Source organism: Glandiceps talaboti, chromosome 5, assembly GCF_964340395.1.
Source record: "Glandiceps talaboti chromosome 5, keGlaTala1.1, whole genome shotgun sequence".
NCBI classification, from domain to species: Eukaryota; Metazoa; Hemichordata; class Enteropneusta; family Spengelidae; genus Glandiceps; species Glandiceps talaboti.
This window is the reverse complement of record NC_135553.1, coordinates 23,634,515-23,654,202: the sequence shown is the minus strand read 5'-3', so window position 1 is coordinate 23,654,202 and position 19,688 is coordinate 23,634,515. Positions and strand designations below refer to the sequence as shown.

The 19,688-nt window shown below is 37.0% G+C and overlaps 1 protein-coding gene across 1 annotated transcript; it reads right to left on the bottom strand.

Moving 5' to 3' along the window:
• Positions 1–472: 472 nt before the first annotated feature.
• On the bottom strand, positions 473–19,143 carry LOC144435831 (tolloid-like protein 2). The gene is made up of 6 exons (XM_078124466.1): positions 18,830–19,143; positions 10,989–11,138; positions 9,863–10,204; positions 3,573–3,701; positions 2,715–3,128; positions 473–1,518 (listed from the first exon to the last, which is right to left on the bottom strand). Exons 1-6 carry the CDS (start codon positions 18,906–18,908, stop codon positions 1,499–1,501), a joined length of 1,134 nt encoding a protein of 377 aa, XP_077980592.1. The 5' UTR covers positions 18,909–19,143; the 3' UTR covers positions 473–1,498.
• Between the last annotated feature and the right edge of the window lie 545 nt (positions 19,144–19,688).

Sequence of the window (19,688 nt, the reverse complement as noted above, 5' to 3'; positions counted from 1 at the left end):
CATGTCTTCCTTTTTCATAATACAAATATTAATGCTAATGTGTCTCAAATTGTCATGGATCTACACATAATCGCCATGCCTTAATTGTCCTTTTTGAACTGACAGCCTGCGACAATGTACAAACTAAAGAACTTTGTAGTAGTCACTACAAGAAATGTTTTTTTGGGGGCTATGTCTTCCATGAAAACTTGTTTTATGATGTGCCTGTTTCGAAAAAGTCTTCAAGTACAGCTGAAGCACAATAATTACACCATGCAAGTCTCCTCTTTCATCTAGACTGAACAAGTTTTCGCTAGCACCCATCTCATCTGCCCCATACCCTTGTAAAAGAGCGCCCTCAGTGGCGAATTATTGTCCTCCCATTACAATACAGAAGATGTCAATCTTCCCCTCATTCGGTAAGCTCAACGTCTTTGTACAAATTGGACCAATCAAACTATTTTTGATGTCATGACATTTCTGAAGACATGGTTTATTAACTAAGGAGTATTGAAATATCTTTACAATTTGGAAATATACATTTACAAATTACATTAGATAATATACAATTCAGAAAATATTTCAATCAAATAATTGTGATCAAATATTGCTGTTAAAATGTGAAATTTATCGAGATACGGCAAGCAGTGTTTCATAATACATTGAGCTTCCATAGACTAGAATATTTGTCGTTGGGGGCGTTCTTGTAATTGCTCCCAACACCCGTAACAAAAACCGCCTGCAACGGCGAATACTATGTTTCGATGGCTTGAACAATCGGAATATTGATATCATGGATGATATAGCATACCGCCGGAGACGAGTGTATTTTATTCGAGCCAATGATATTCAATTAGTGTGGTCACAAGCCCTGTACTCGCATAAATTGTATACAAAAACAAGCAATTCTGTGATCACTGTTCTGTATTTCTCTAATATAATGATATACTAGATGGATATACCTGTGTGCGTTGGTCAACTTGTCTCTTTGACATGTCGTCTGTAAGCATGAAATACAGTCGTTGGTGGCGCTGTCACACACCGTGCAAAGCAAATCGGAGATCTATGACAACCTTACTTTATATACCACCGCGCCGTTTGAGTTTACAAATCGTTGTTCGGCGCCTACAATTGCTATGCCAACCGTGATTGTCTGATTGTGTGGTTGGTTGGTTGGTTGGTTGTTTGTTTGTAGAGTTTGGTTGCCCTGGCCATGCCAGCTATAAAAACGAATTGCCGTACATATCGTAAATATTCTTCTCTGTGGGCGTTCTGTACAATATTGCACAACTTTGGTTTTGATAGCATGATATCAATGAATGACATGGTATATGCATAGTTCCACACTACTGTGAGGCCTTCATACATGTATACTGCACTGTAGTTCAGTCCTATTGTAAAGAGTCATCCTGGCCTGCCAAATCGTTCTGCTGATATCTGTCTATGTTCCCCTTGCAATCTACGTATGCTGTATCATGTGTATAGAGACTAGAACGCATCAACATCGAGCGAGATAGTGTCATATTTCGTCAGCCACAACTGAAACGAAGGAAAAGGGAAGGGGTTATTAGATTTACATGTATAATTTCAGAAAATTTGTGTACGGTTACTGATATCGTAAGTAATTATTACAAATTATGTCGTTGCTTTTTCCGAAGAGAACTGTACGGTGCAAACTAAGTTGGTGAGCAACATCGAGATGGAATGGACTATTTTGTTTTGAAACGGCGGATGGAGTCAGCCGAGTGCAAACTTTATATGCGTAGGGAATAAGTAATAGAAGTGGTGATTGGTTGCGCACATGTACAATCTATGTATCACGTGTTAGTATAGACTATTGCTCAACTCTATGGGTATAGATACTCTTCCAAAAGAACCATTTAGTATATTTGTGTGCTTTCCTGATTTTGACAGTGAAACGAATGTGAAACCCATCCTAGCTATGACACTGTCATGAATATTCATAAATAACGAATGCAGTCATCTGGGAGTTGGGGGGGGGGGGAAATCTGATAATACCAAATAAATATGTAGCAAATAAAATCCATATACACCGCAATCCTACTACAGTGCACGGATTACAAACGAGAACACTGTTTCCTCATATTCCAATTTTTTGCAATTATTATTGAGTTACAAACATTCGGATATTCAAGAACTCTGTAGGCCTACATGTTGCCTTTATGGCGTTATCATTTCAAGTAGAAAGAAAAACACAAAGGTTGAATTGTTTTTACAGTTCCAAAATATATAAATACCCATTTCCAACTTCAAAACCAATCATATTCAGTTTAATACACCTTTGCATACATACATACATACATACATACATACATACATACATACATACATACATACATACATACATACATGCATGCATGCATGCATGCATGCATGCATGCATGCATGCATGCATACATACATACATACATACATACATACATACATACATACATACATACATACATACATACATACATACATACATACATACATACATACATACATACATACATACATACATACATACATACATACATACATACATACATACATTGCATCACTTTCCGCGCGACGTCAACCCAAGACAGTTGAAGCCAGGACCTGTCTACATTTGCATAATAGCTTAAGATGTTGCTTTAGTGCACTAGGCCTGTCAAAAAAAAAATCTACAAAAATAGATTCAGCAATATATTCAGCAATTGTACAGACTAGCGTTAAAATGTTGATTTTACCACATGTTTTATTGTCCTCTCCCATTTCTTCGCTTGGCCTGTCATTACTTCTTTGGCTGGGTGTAATTTCTACAATAACTCTGTTGTCGTGTCTTGGATCCGTCGATCTCCTAGCAACAGCATATGGTCCATTCCTTCTTACTTTTGAACTCCCTCTTCGAAAACGCGATATCGATCCTCTTTGTTTTGACTTCGTGGATTCTGGGAGAAATCGTGCTTTGTTGTTGTTGTGTGATCTTTTTAACACAAGTGCGGTGATGAGGAACCCAATTACCAAGGCTGAAAGGAGTGATAAACCAACAATGACTCGTTTTAAGACGTCAATTTCTTCTTCCAGTGCTGAAAACACCGGTTCTACACTTGTGGTTTCCAAGGCAATATCTTCTAATGCGGTGCCGACTTCCGGAGACAATTCTGGAAATTTGAAACAAAAAGTGATGTTTGCGAAAGTACTGGCGATCAACTAATGTATGCATCTCCCTCCCCCCTCACACACACACACACACACACACACACACACACACACATACATATACACACACACATACACACACACACACACACACACACACACACACACACACACACACACACACAGTGTTCTCTCTCCTAGTCCTCCTTCCTCCTACCCTTAGGCGTTTTCAGCCTCTGTTTTTTCTTTCCTAATATCGTATAGAAATTAAAGGATTTTTGAATCATATACTATAGTTATTGTACACATTATTCTTAGATTTTAGAACTCCTTTGTTTGATCGTTATTCTGCCAATCAAATGTCTGTAATGACCTGTAATGTATATCTTTGCTATGTATTTAACTAAAAGTCACTCTCTGTCTCTCACTCACATCATAATACATACCCGTTTCACATTGACTGCCTGTATATCCTGGAACACACTGGCAATAAAACTCTTGAAAGCCATCTGTACAATTTCCATCATTTCTGCATACAGGTGACGATGGGTGATTTGACACACAATTATCAAAGTCTAAAAAATATTGAAAAAATGGGTTTACTTCATGCGAGTAAGTACTTTTTATAGTTACATCTCTCTTTCCATACATGTACGTCCATTATTCATTCACTTATCTAGCAATACATGCATCCGTTTATCATATTTGCACACCAGATATATAGTATCACTGAAAACGCAGCCACTAAAAACATTCCGGTTCCAGAGTCATGAAATTATATAGCGCCCTCTGCGACTATTGTATTGTGGATTAATGATTGACAAATGTGAAGACCTTTGCCCATGTATATTTCTTCATGACATTGTGGGGAGAAACATCGACCGACTGAGTTGATTGTGTTGGCAGTAGGAATGCAGGGACTGGGAGTCGAGCACCGTGCCTTGAACAGACTTTGTATTTAGTGTTGAAGTCAACGAGTGTCAGTGAACACCACATAGCAGCTGAACTAAATATACGTCCATGGATAACTCCCGAGATAGTCGTGCGGCTGATGAGCTAAACACGAATGAATTGAAGGTATGATTATGATATTTATGTATGTTTAAATTATTTCACAATGAAATGCTGAACCGACCACACTATGGTTGAGAGTCTTGGAAGCACAGAAATTACAGCGAAACTGTCAACATTTATTTACTGAGATATATAGAATAACACATTTAAGACTTGGGGTTGTCATGTGCTCAGAATATCTCCTTGATCATTATAAAGTTAAAATTTAACACAGTGTACATGTGTACTTAGCACCTTCGTGAAACTAATACTGTCATTCTCCAGGGCTATAACATTCGTCATTTATATGCACTATTCTAAACCACGAAATATTGTGTTACTACTCGAAAACGTCGGTCTAAGACATTGTGTAGGTTTGTTTTGTACTTCGCCAAATTTTGCATCTTGGAAGAATTCGAAGTAGTATCAGAAGGAAAAGAGATATATTCAGCTTTGAATTTTTGAATTTTTTGAAATTCACGTTTAAGCCTATGGATATGTATATTCCTAATTGGTGGACATAATATGTGACGGTGCCTAATTAGGAGAATAAAATGGTATTTGAACGAATTCTGAAACCTTGTTGTTACTAAACAGTTGCTGGGAACATCTTATTAGAGCGAATAAAAAAATGGTGTGTTTGCGATAACCCGACCGACCCAAATTTAAGCCTCCGGCCCTAAACATATTTTGAAACATTTTTTAAAAAAAATGTCTTCTTGACCTTCAAGCACGTCTGTTTTCTTTTCCCAGCGATGTCTGTACATATTTTTATCAAACTATATATTAAGGAGTATTCTGACCGACATTTTGTTTGTTTTAATATTTTCCAAATTAAAAAGAAAAAAACAAAATAAAATCCCGGCCTACCTACCCTATTTTATGAGGCCATGGCCATGCTATCGGAAACACAAACTTATTTGTTTTCGCCTTATCTGTCATTATTGAAACAGATTATCACAAGATAATATGACAGGTTATGTATCTTCCTTCATCACCTACGTATATTAGAAAATATTGGTAATGTGTTATTTACTCATCCTGCATCGAAAAGGAAATGTTTAATAAATCATACATTATATTATTATCATTATTATTGTTTAATACATTGAACATTATCAATGTGTTCATAAATTTTACAATGTCATTATTTTTTTTTTTAAATTATAAACTATAATTATTTTTCAAAAATTACCTATATGATTACTAGTATTTAAATAAATCGTACCCAATAATTATCTTGAAATTCTGTTGCTTCGTCAAATTTAATCCTTTACACAATAGGAAACTGAATGACATTTTTCAGTTTCGAAGATAATTAGACAGTGTACAGAACACCTACCACGTTGCCATGGTAGCAGGCTATTGATGTACAGAAGACCTACCACGTTGCCATGGTAGCAAATAACAAATTTCGAACAGACAAATAATAGAAAATAGACAAAAGCTTGGCTAATTAATTTCACTGTAGTCTCTGTTATTTCGTAAGAAAGGAGTGTCGAAGAACACCAATAAAATTGTTTTGTGTAAACATATCTTTTTAGAAAAGAAATTAAAAACAAATAATTGTCACCATCTCGAGTGAAAACTAACATAGTATATGAATTAGTTTAGCATTTGATGACTTTGTCATAGACGTATACCAATGGCGAGTGAAATCAACCAACAGACATTAGGCCAAAAAAAAAATAATTGTTTGGGTCTGGTTACCAGACCCACCTAACTTTTCACTGCCGACCCTAAACTTTTTTTTTTGCGTATTCAAGAAAAAAATCGTAAAAAATGTGAAGTCTCACGAGAAATTGTGGATGCGGAAACTGACATCAACTTAAAAAGACATTCTAAAATTGTTCTTCCAATCTGTATATATAATGGCTGTACATCTGATAGGAAGAAATAAACAACACAGAGACCATTGGGAAAACATTGGAAAACCACTCTCACATAAAAAAATATATATAATAAAATAAAAATTCTACCTACTCCACTTATTCGAAAATTGAGCGTAATCGGAACCACACATTTTTTTTATGAGGCCTTACACGTATTTTCGTCAACTATTCAATGCATGTATACGTTTAATTTGTGTGTTTATTTAGAATTTTATGATATTGTCAACAACTCTTAACACTTGCAAATTTGAAATATATGCCCCTGCAGTCAAGATGATGTGTGATAATAAATTCATTGTACTGACTCAGAGTCGGATACTTAAAGAAGAATCCCAATTTGCCCCTGATTAACTAGTTCTGAACTATGGATCTCAGCCCCCGGCCCCACCTAACTGTGAACGACCACCCCTTCACTATAATGCATGTCATGATACCAATATGAGACAATTTATTCATTTATCAATTTATATGTAAAGATGAAATTTATTGAAACAGTCTGTTTTCTCTTTCAGACTTTTTCATTGCATACTTATATTCAAATCTGTGTTGAAATATCTGAATCGTGAGATGAGGACGGAAAGAATCAAGACGATGTCACGATGTTGGTTTTTCGCAGGAAGTTCAATTTTTGCCACGCTCTCGCGGTAATATTAAGCTGTGTAGTTGTCTACCTTCTATGCAATATTTACCAGCGATTTTTCAGACCATGTCTGATAGCGGATACATCATTGCCAACGGTATGAAAATTCACCTTAGATTAGATCTGTGAACAGATAATAATAGGCTATAATAATAACACTACATCGCATTTTCTAGTTGATACCGTGACAATATCGTAAATACTAATACTTTTAAATATGACAGCTTGAATTTAACGTTAATACATAATGAGAAATCTGTGAAAGCTTTAAAGTTAGGAGAGAGAGAGAGAGAGAGAGAGAGAGAGAGAGAGAGAGAGAGAGAGAGAGAGAGAGAGAGAGAGAGAGAGAGAGAGAGAGAGAGAGAGAGAGAGAGAGAGAGAGAGAGAGAGAGAGAGAGAGAGAGGGGAGGGAGGGAGGGAGGGAGGGAGGGAGGGAGAGAGACATATACCGACAGGCAGAGATAGATAGATAGATAGATAGATAGATAGATAGATAGATAGATAGATAGATAGATAGATAGATAGATAGATAGATAGATAGATAGATAGATAGATCGATCGATCGATGGATGGACGGACGGACGGACGGACGGACGGACTGATGGATAGATAGATAGATAGATCTTTTTTAGATAGATGGTTGTTTATATTATATGTACCAATGTTACATTATAATTCATTTATTCCTCTTTCTTTTCATTGTACAGAGTGGTTTAGAGTATGCCGTTGAAGACGTTAAATTACTGTGCAATTCGAATCTTTATCCGGACACTTTTCGGTTTGATACTGGTAGAGAGAATCGACTAGACGGAATTGCTTGTGTTGTTAACCATTACCGATTGATAGCTGAATATATTAACGGGACCAGACCCTCTTGTCAACCATGGATCAATGTCCATAGTCGTATCCTTGGCCCAGACTTAAAGGAATACCCTGGTTCTTTAAGATATAACTTTCTTTTTAATAGTTTGAAAATTGATTATGTCGAAAATGGATTGTTTGAGGTAAAAACTCCACATCTCGATCCCGGTGACTATTGGCTTGAGATTGTCATTTCTCATGGCTTTTCATCCTTGGGAAGTATATACAATACAGAAACCTTTACAAATCCCGCCTGTTTGAAATGCGTCGATAAGGCCGTAGAAAACACACCAATACAGATCAAAATGATAGACAAGGGACACTGCCGAAGAACTCCGACTACCACTCCCGTCTGTACTGCAGGTGATGAACCAGGGAGGTGGGTGACTGTTCCTAAAACGGGCTGTGATGGCGCTATTTGTGAGGGGAATCTTGATGTTATTGCCAGTTCACGGCGAGTATGGGCACCCTATGACTGCCACTACAAATTGTTTTCACCCCAAGAGTTGAAAACATGTACGAGAAATAGAAACATTTTGATGATCGGCGATTCAGTGCTCCATGAAGTTGTTAATGATTTGATACAACTGAACATGTATGTTGATCGAATACCAGGGTTGGGGGATATGGTTTTGGCAGGGGCTAAAGTTACAGAGAGAGTTGACCAGTGGACGATACCGTGGAATAACGGTGCCACTTTAATTTTTGACTTTTTAATGGCCCGTCCACTTGGATGTGGCATTCAGTGTGTAACCAAACTATCGGACGAACAACTGCACAGTAAACTTATACCGCGTGGGAAAGTTGACTTTCTCATACTTAATACAGGTTTGCATGATATCGCTCCATTAGATAGAACTACCCCAAAATATTTCGATGTTTTCGAAACTTATGCTAGACTTCTGCCAGATTTTATGGACAAAATCGTGCGACTTGTGAAACCGGGTGGACGAATATTTTGGTTGTTAGCACCGGACTCGTCCGACAATGCAAGATGCGACTACCTCAGTAAACCCAGACTACAGGCAGTCAATAAAATTACGAGAAAATATGTGCAGAGTCGCCGAGAAATTGTACTCATCAACTACTTCCAGGTTTCGGAGAGCTGTTCCTGTGGGGATATCCACAAAGGATGTAGGTTTTTCCACTCCGTAGGTGCTGACCAGAAATATAACGGGTTCGTTTCGAGAATGCTCACAAATATGATTCTAACTTTGTACTGTTCGTGATGAGCGCCCTCATCAGTGGTTAGGTGCTTCAGACATGTTTATCATCATCATCATCATCATCATCATCATCATCATCATCATCATCATCATCATCATCATCATCATCATCATCATCATCATCACCATCATCATCATCATCATCATCATTATGCGTGTATTGAAAGTAAATGTTCATATTCAGTAAACCTGATATTTTTATGGATTATTCTTATTCTCTGATAAGAGTGGCATGGAACTACGTTGTAACTAAGGACACGGGTGCAATCTAAATGTTAACTTGTACCAGGAAACAACTAAAAATAAAAACGTCTTGAAAATATTTTGGTGGCGTAATAATCTGCCGTCCATGTCAATATTTGCAATTGTGTGCGTGTGTGTGTGTGTGTGTGTGTGTGTGTGTGTGTGTGTGTGTGTGTGTGTGTGTGTGTGTGTGTGCGTACGTACGTACGTGTATGTGATTGCACTCGTGCATATGGTCATTGACAATATGATGGTGGTGGTGGTGTTGGTGGTGGTATTGGGGGTGACGGTGGATGGGGGGTTTGGTGATAGTGGTGGTGGTGATGATGGAGTAAGGTGGTGGTGGTGGTGGTGGAGGTGGTGGTGGGTTGTGGTGGTGGTGGTTGTGGTGATGATGGTGGTGGTGGGGGGTAAGGTGGTGGTGGTGGTGATTATGATGATGGTGATTATGATGGATGTATCAATTTGGAATAATATGTAACAATTGCAAGACTACATGATATATGATACTGCGAGATTTCTTCTATGTACGTCACCAGAAACCATAAAACAGTCATATATTGTACTTAAGAATGTCCAGTTCGTTTTCTTTGCGATCCAAAGTTATGATACATGGTATATTTTGGATAACAAATTAGATTAATCAGTATGTTTGAAATGCTTTGTTTAATAGTTACCCTGTGTACAAATATGACAAACTCAAAACATTTTTCTACTGAGCCTTTTATTCAAATAAAAGTTGATACTAGTAACTAAAGGAGCTGACCTCATAATATGCAAATTAACACTTAATATGCTAATTACTACGTAAACTGTCTTACCTGCCGTGTAATCGAGTTTCCACCCCTTGTCAGAAATGGAACGATCCGATGAAAATAAAATCCAAACACTGTTATTTTGTAATACAATTGGTTGTGGTATTACTGAACCGGTGTACGTCCCTAGTTTGATTCTATAATCCACAGTTGGACCCGTACCATATTCAAATGTGTCTCTACCATTTTCCATTGAAAAATCGAGGAAAACTAACTTGATCGCCTTGGCATTTGGAATCTTGATGAAATAGACACATTCTGCTCGCAGTGTGTAGTTATTTGGATACATTGGTGACGAAAGCTGTCCACTTTTAGATGAATATACACCACCACATGTTTCAGTTTGTCCTGCGGCACAGAAGAAGATAACAATGGTCGTTTTCTTTAAAGTGGCCATATGGATGAGGATTTAGTATTTATTTTGGATTTTTAATTCATAAAACAATTTTATCATGGCTTCCTACTTGAATTATCAATGTGAAACAACATATGCCAAGTCCTTGTTTGTAACTCAATAAATTGCAAAAGATTAATAAATGTGTAAAATGGTTAAACAAAGATTTAAATATCACTTTCAATCTTTGGAAATCTGTATTCGTTCTCTCTTTATCAGTTTTAATCTTTCAAAATAGGAAACGTCGGGAGGGGTATCAGTATCTTACTGGCTCCAATGCACTGACGGCGTTCTTGACCTTCACCTGTTAATTCGCATATTTATAGGTAATGTTGTGAATTGTCCAAATCTGTCAAACTATATACAGATATTGTCTAAGTTATTGGTGAAATTCATTCATTCATTCATTCATTCACACATTCATTCATTCATTCTCTGACTCACTCACTCACTCACTCACTCACTCACTCACTCACTCACTCACTCACTCACTCACTCACTCACTCACTCACTCACTCATCACTCACTCACTCACTCACTCACTCACTCACTCACTCACTCACTCACTCACTCACTCACTCACTCACTCACTCACTCACTGATCATTCACTCACTCACTGATCATTCACTCACTCACTCACTCACTCACTCATTCATTCATTCATTCATTCACATCTGGGAAGCTTCGACTACGAAAGTGCATGTATGTTAACCATATCACTCATTTTTAATACTTACTGATCAAGTCATTGCAATCGTTACCATGCCAACCGACATCACACAAACAAAGATATGACAATCCTGTTTCTTCCTGAGTTTCAAGGCACGTACCACCATTGTGACACGGCGATACAGGTGTTGATGTGTTTCCGGGGTTAACATTACAAACTGAAATGACATACAGAGAAATACAGTGAATTTTACAATACCGTGCAGCTTTTCTGTTTGATGCAACCACACAGAAACGAACAAGAAATTGCATGTGCCACACTTCAATAGCAAGGTCGTATTTTTTTGCTACATTTAGTCTAAATGAAATAAACAATTTAAATGTATTGCAACTCCATCAGACATTCGGGCGCCAACGTTTTTCTTAGTATCAAACAATCAATGAAGGTCGTGTAAAATGTCCTTTGCTGTGTTCATTTGATGTTTGTATGGTGACGCGTGTAGTTCATTTCACTTAGACAAAATGTAGCAAGAAACTGTACTCATTCAATTTTGCATTGTGTCCAGTTTCTTATTGGTTTCTATACTGTGTAGCTGTGTCATTCAGAAAAGCTGCACGGTATTGTGAAATTCGTTGTATAAAACAAATAGTAATTATCAAGTTAATAATTTAGTCCTGTATAAAAATAATTTCGAAAGTGAGAGTCCATTTGAATTTTTCTGAAATGCCGATGTATTTATCTCGTGACTTGGATTAAGGAAAATGTAGATCATTCGTCGTTCCAGTATTCTGTATCGTACGCCGTGACGGGGCGCCCTCACACATCGGTAAACGCGGGAAAGTGGAGGCTGGTGAGGACGGAACGACATGACGTATCTTACAGTTGCCAATGACAGTGTGTTCTTGCTCGGTTGAATGAGAAAACTTTACTTTAATTAACATGTCAACAAACAACTGATTATATCGTCACCGTACCAGTGAAATCATTGACAGCATGTACTTGTGGTGTTTAGTAACCAATTGATACATTTTGACTTGGTTGTCAATAGGAATAGAAATTGTGAATAGAAATGTCACATGAATATTTATGAAATATAGTGTTTTTAAGATCCTGGGCTAATGGAAGAACGTACATTACGTACACAATTAATGTATCTGTTGGTAAGCAGAAATAAACTGATCAGAACAACGTAGCTAGAAATCTATGACTCTGATATTAGTTGGTCTACTAATGGAGATTTTAAAAAAACATGAATAAATGCAGAAACTAGGAGTGAAACGGGATCTCAATCTGGGGAATACCTCCATGGTTTTAACACAGACAAACAAGAAACTGCAGCAGCAGCAGCAACAATAACAACGACGACGACAACAAGAACAAGAACAACAAGAACAACAAGAAGAAGAAGAAGAAGAACAACAACAACAACAACAACAACAACAACAACGTAACAACTGTTATAAAAACTGACAGGCAGGCAGGCAGGCAGACTGGACAGCTACAGACAGACAGACAGACAGACAGACAGACAGACAGATAATCGTCGAAAGACAGACACTCACACACATATACGTGTGGAAAACTGACATCTAAAATGCATGAAAATATTTCAACAATTTTTATATGTTATGATCCGTGGGGTGACTCACACCGTGTGATGAAATAAAGTGACGTTGTCTTTGCATGATTATAACGATGTCAATATATCATATATCAAAATATGTCATCTCATTTTTTAAAGCAAATTCGAAAATACGTGATTTATATAACATAATTATATATGGTCATTGTATTATCAAATTTACCTGTCGTATGGAGTTGCAATTATTAATAACACGATTGCGTATTTAATATTTAGGCTTAAGCTTGTTAGCGCTCCCCGCTCGCTTATCGTCGTCTATCTACCAACCAACCGACCAGTCTGTCTGTCTGTCTGTCTGTCTGTCTGTCTGTCTGTCTGTCTGTCTGTCTGTCTGTCTGTCTGTCTGTCTGTCTGTCTGTCTGTCTGTCTGTCTGTCTGTCTGTCTGTCCGTCCTTTTGCGTGCGTGCATGATGTATGTATGTGTGTCTGTCTGTCTGTCTGTCTGTCTGTCTGTCTGTCTGTCTGTCTGTCTGTCCTTTTGCGTGCGTGCATGATGTATGTATGTATGTATGTATGTATGTATGTATGTATGTATGTATGTATGTATGTATGTATGTACGTATGTATGCATGCACGCACGCACGCACGCACGCACGCACGCACGTACGTATGTATGTACGTACGTACGCACGTACGTGTCTGTTTGTATTATATGTGTGTGCGTTGTTGTATGTGAGTACGGTGTGTGAGTGCTACGATGTGCAAGAATGCCAATCAATATCAACAGTGACGGGGCATGCCCATGTATCTATGGTGTTTATTTCCTTGGTAACTTCCGGCTGTTAAAAGTGTCAGATGCAATAAGCAATAAAATGGAGTTAATGGCGATTTCCAATTTATGTACGTAAGCGATGTGATTCACATTGTGACAGTGAATTCTAAATTGAGCAATTATGAAATTGACAGAAATGCACTGGTTACAAATCATTTTAAATCAAGTTTTAATTAGACATGCATACAGTGTAATGTCAAGGTTTCTCTCCCCACAGTACATAGAACAAATTTATTGTCACTAGGCTTTATGAAGAAATAGACACACAATATACTTATTAAAACACGACATTCCTTTATCTTTGGTATTAACTATGTAATTAAACATCCCTTTCATGTGTTCATTTCCACGGTCAAAGTAAACAGTTCCCAGCGCTCTCGCTCTACGAAAATGTGAATTGTCTATTGTCGTGATCGCACGCAAAGGGCCGTCCTGTGCAGTCCACTCAAAAAGGATTTCGATTCGTGTGAATAGACATTGTCATATTAAGTATACATGTAATTTAATCTTATGAATAAAAGATGAAAAGTATGTCACTGTTCTCTTTGTCAAATGTTACAATACAGAGTAAACTGTCGACACTTAACCACACTGTATTATAATGAACGTGCCAGTGACGTGTTGAGAGTTTGAAATTCACTGGTACCGGCGCGGTGTACAACAACCTTATCCATTTCAAGGGCACGTGCCAACCGCAATAACCACTGCGACGTCGAATGGGGTGTTACTTTTTCTTCAACCTACCCCCCCCCCCCCCCCCACGCCATAAAATTTAAGAGAAAAGAAATCTCATTGCCACCGACTTGGCATCAGCAAGACTCGCTAATTTCTCATGTATCAGTTGGCAGTTGTAGATGACTTTATATTTTGCAAACTGCATCGTGTACTATACCATTGCTATCATTGTAAGAACAGTTTTTGAGCCCACCACTACATATAACGATCTTTATTCATTCTAAATATTAAATTTACCCTTAATCAATATCTACTTTGGGAAAGTAATTTTTGAGTCGCCCCTCCCAGTGTTGTTGCGAAGGCGATGACTCATCAGTATGACGTTAGTTTTAGAGTCGACCCTCCCCATGAAAAAATTGATAAGATTGTAGCTGGTGACTGCACAACATGATACGCAAATAAATATCCTTGGAATGTTTGATTGTACTGTTCAAGTTGAAATAAGAATAAAAACATTTCTTTGTCCAATAGATGACACCCAGGGAAACTAAAGCAAGTATTTCACTCCGGGACGTACAGTTGTCATGTTAACGTAAAGCTTTAATATCAATTATTAGCTAAATTGATTGCCACGTGTGGATGTGTACGAGTGAGTGAGTGAGTGAGTGAGTGAATGAGTGAGTGAGTGAGTGAGTGAGTGAGTGAGTGAGTGAGTGAGTGAGTGAGTGAGTGAGTGAGTGAGTGAGTGAATGAATGAATGAGCGAGTGAGTGAGTGAGTGAGTGAGTGAGTGAGTGAGCGAGCGAGCGAGCGAGTGAGCGAGTAAGTGTGCGTGTGTGTGTGTGTGTGTGTGTGTGTGTGTGTGTGTGCGTGCGCGCGCGCGCGTGTGTGTGCGCGCGCGCGTGTATGTATGTATGTATGTATGTATGTATGTATGTATGTATGTATGTATGTATGTATGCATGTATGTGTGTGTGTGTGAGTGTTTGTGTATGTGTGTGTATGTGTATGTGCATGTATGTATGTATGTATGTATGTATGTATGTATGTATGTGTGTGTATGTATGTGTGTGTGTATGTACGTATGTATGTACGTATGTATGTATGTATGTATGTATGTATGTATGTATGTATGTGTGTGTATGTATGTATGTATGTATGTATGTATGTATGTATGTATGTATGTATGTATGTATGTATGTATGTATGTGTGTGTGTGTATTTGTGTCTTTGTGTTTGCATACATAGATGTATATATGTGAGCATGCACATGTTTCATACACATATTCTCTTCTCCTAATTTTGATTGCGAAATGTTTTGAAGAAATCAGTTGTCTTTAATCTGACGTAATAATGTAAATTAGCTGGAGGTGTTGAGCAAAATGGAGGTGTTGAAAGGTTAACTTCATTTAATTTATATAAGTAATCCATGTCTGTTTCCCCATCAAAAGTGGAAGAAGAGAACTTGTGTATTTATATATTATTTATTTGCCAGAGGTTGAAAATTTTTTACATATCAAGTGAGGAAACTGAAATAATCAAGTAATCACATCGCCAATTAGGAAAAGTATATATAACAGAATAACTTGAACTTCTGGCTGGACCACAAAAGTAGTTTGTTCAAACTAGTCGAGTTCGAGGCCCAAGGAAAACATATACAGTAATATGATATAAAAAATAACCAAAAAAAACAAAAAAAAACTTGAAATAACAGACCAAAACGAAAGCAAAACACACACACACACACAAGCAAGCAAGCAGACAAACAAACAAGCAGGGAAACACACACACACACACACACACACACACTCAAAGAAAACATATGCATGAAGAGCAATGTCTTAATACCAAAAAGAAATACACATGTCGAAAATATATACAAGGGGCAAACGAAGGTTATAACGATATTTTCAGAGTAAATTGACTTAGGCTAGTAAATACTGTTTTAATTCGGATTTAAAGGTAGATCTTGTTCCTATCTTTTTCAGTTGGTCAGGTAACGAATTCCAGTGTTTTGTGGCTGTGTACTTAAAACTGTGTTGGCTCAAAGTGAGATTAACTTTTGGAATGTAGAATTTGTCTCCTGTTGAGAGTCGTGTCACATAATTATGTGGTATTGGGTCGAGGTAGTCATGCACTGTCTGTGAGAAATTGTTGTTTTTCAAATCAAAGATAAATAAACAAGTATTAAATATACATAACTATGTATGAAACATAGTATTTCCATGATGAACATACATAATGTTACAAACCTTTGTATACTAAAAAAAAATCACACACTACAATCTTTTAACTTTTATGTTAAAACACGTCCCCTATTTTTGATTTTTGATTTTTTTAGTGCTTTACCGTATTGTATAAATTATGTGACACCCCCCCCTCCCCGCGGCTGAGCACCATCTTCCCAAGCTAAATATTAATACGTATCGTTTTTATGAACGCGGTTTACAACATCGTGTAATGTTCGCGGAACATTTTTTGTTCCACAATGGAGCATATTATGTAGTTACCAATCTCTCCGAATCTCAAAGAATCCGTTTGTATGGTAACGCGGATGGAACTATTATAGCGCTCGTCAAAGAATGTTTTGTTTAACTCCTGGTTCTTCTATTTTCATGAGGCATGGACACTCTAGCTATTTGTACTTTAAAACACATATTTACACACACTTTATAGAGATGACGTACTAAAAGATGGATGACATCGCAAGAAATACTCAGGCTGACTATGTTAATGATGATTGTGATGGTATTTGTATGCCAGGTAATGTAGTGTTGTCGGATCCGAAACCCACAGCGTCCATACCCGAACTTTCCCGAAGAGTGGATAGGATGGCGAGAGAAATGGGTAAGCTACAGGCAATGGTTGATGAAATAGATACACGATCAGAAAACCTTCAGACACGGTGGACACAGAACCTGATGAGTGATGTAGAAGAGATGAAACGACAAAGCCAAGACGAAGAAATGAGATTACGAAGATTTATTATAAGTTTGGAGGACAATGAACAAACTCATGAACAATTGACCGCGGTCGAACCTATTCCGTTAAAAACACAAGCGGGACAGAGTGGCGAAGAATTGCCCAAGGATATCTAATCCTCCGAAACAAAATGATAATTTTTTAGTTGGTAGCCCTGCCAAACGTGTGTTGGATCCATTTTTGATGATTTTGTCATTACTGATACACCTACAGACGACATGGCGAATTTGAATGCCTCAATTAGATTCTCTTGTCATTTTATCGTTCAATTCTTGTTATATTACTTCAAACGGAAAGAGTTCAAGTAGTTATAGTATAAGTGATGAAAAGGACACTTGAAAGGAAGAGAATGGATGAAGAAAAATAAAAAAACCCACCAATTTATAAAATCAATCTAGGTTTTGAGATCTTGATATAGTAAAATAAGTCGATCTGAATCACAGAATCTGACCAAATCATATAATGATGGTCTCTAACCAAGCTAACATCAAAATTTAGATGTGAAAAAAAAGTTGTCTGGCAGGGTAATGAAAAAGTTGGTTCAGAACAAAACAGTGATCGTTAGTAATCCTAATGGCTCCACTGTTTAGATAAAACTAATGCGAGAACCTGGGATTGAAACTCTGGCCTTTAAAAACACACTGACCGTACATTTTAACTTCAGTTTTGTTTACATCTCTAACCAAATTTTACGATCGCTGCGAGCATTTTCTCCTGAATTAAAGTAAATTGTACACTACACGGAAATGAACCACGTCAAGACAACAAAGACATAGACATCCTTTTAGTAAGTGTCTGAATATTTCCTTTGAAATATGCAGGATATTGACATCAATTATTTCTATGTCAGTACATTACCATTCTCATCGACGATATAATCGTCTAGGAAAAAAAAACACCTGTCAGCTATAAGCAACCCTTATCCATACAATATTAATGTCGTAATGTTGTGTAATCCAAAAAATGAATCATGTACATTTTATGCATACATTATTTTGGGAGGAACTCAACTCAGGAGGAAGGTTTAATTGTGTTTATATAATGACGAGTTAGTTATGTGCAATGACATGTTTTTGCCGGGGTTGAATTGGAAAGACAACCGTAATCGTCAGTGAATATTGATATTCCAAAGGAGCCATGCTACCATCACTCTCAGCAGAATGATTAAATTATCCGAATCAATTACATTAAATGAACACAATGCATAAATCTATCAAATGTAAGTTTATGATGGAGATATATTAATTTGTGCATTTCACTTTCATGTCAAATCTGTGGGGGGAAGATTAATGAGAATGGTAGAAGAAGTATTCAAGTCATTCCCGATCGAGGATCCCACCCACCGCTACAGCGACAACCGAACTACACTAGTTCATTGTTAGCCTAGCAAGTATACATAAATACGTATACCACACAGGTGTAAAGTTACGTAGCAGTGATATTTATTGATAGGCAGGGAATAAAATTTAAAATCCATACAATTAACCCAGAATATTTTTCAAATCATTTTAGACAGCACGATTATCTTGATAAACACAATATAAAATAAAAAAGTACAATTTCTTCGGCTATTAATTTTATGAAATGTCAGCCTTGATTATTCGTCCATATAAAGTATATTGATTCCTCCCCATGATCACGTACTACAATATTTGGTGATATTTAAATACGTCGTCAATGTAATTGATACATGACATACAACTATTGATTCACAATATAATATACATGTATATGGCCCAATTTCATGACTTGTTGACATAATAATGTTCACACATTCAGAGCTTAATATCCATTTATGGAATTTTTTTAAAACGACAAATAAACTAGAATTCACTTACCTTGTGACGAAACACGAACGACACTTCGGTACAAAATGTAGAAAAATGTATAAAACACAAGTTTACTAGAAATTTCCATCCCGTCAACATATACGTATTAGGTCCTGCCTATATAGTGTATATGTGTTGTCCCTCGGTTAGTTCACCACATGATTTGTGACGTATATTGATAATGCTTTACCGTTAGTATTCAATCGAGTCAATTATTAGCCCATAGTCTTATAAACAAAGCTTTTATCCATGATAGAAGAATTTTTCAATGACAAATACCACTTGCTGGCAATTAAGTCCAATAACATTCCCGTTTTGTGCGAGTAAGGTGCATCCGAAGTCAAGGTAGATACTGGGAATTATTCAGGGGGCGTGTCGGCGATGAACGGATCAGCTCTTGAGGCTGCTATGACTTTTACCCATGTGTAGAATGTCAATTGACTGTAACAATAGTATCATGCAGAAGTGAGTAAATACTTCAAGTAATGTTAAATATTAAACACTTCAACAAACCACTTTTTGTCCTTTGTATAAAACAGATTTTTACCACGTAGACTAACTTTGTTGGGTGTACTTTATGTTGAGATATCAAATTGGACAGCTTGCATGACAAAGCTTCAACAAAAAGTGTTGCTAATGTCACGTGGTATTCTTTCAGTTTCAACAACTTTTATTTTCAAAAAATAAAAAAATACGTGATTAATGCTTTATAGCACGTCTTCTAATACGTCATGGTGAGGGAACGTAGTCGTATACGTATGTAATGACTTTATTCGTACTTACAGCGGCAAATGAAATCAGAAGTTGTGGGATAGAGTTTATTATTTCAAGGTAGACTGAATGACTGTAACAATAGTATGTCTCGTCA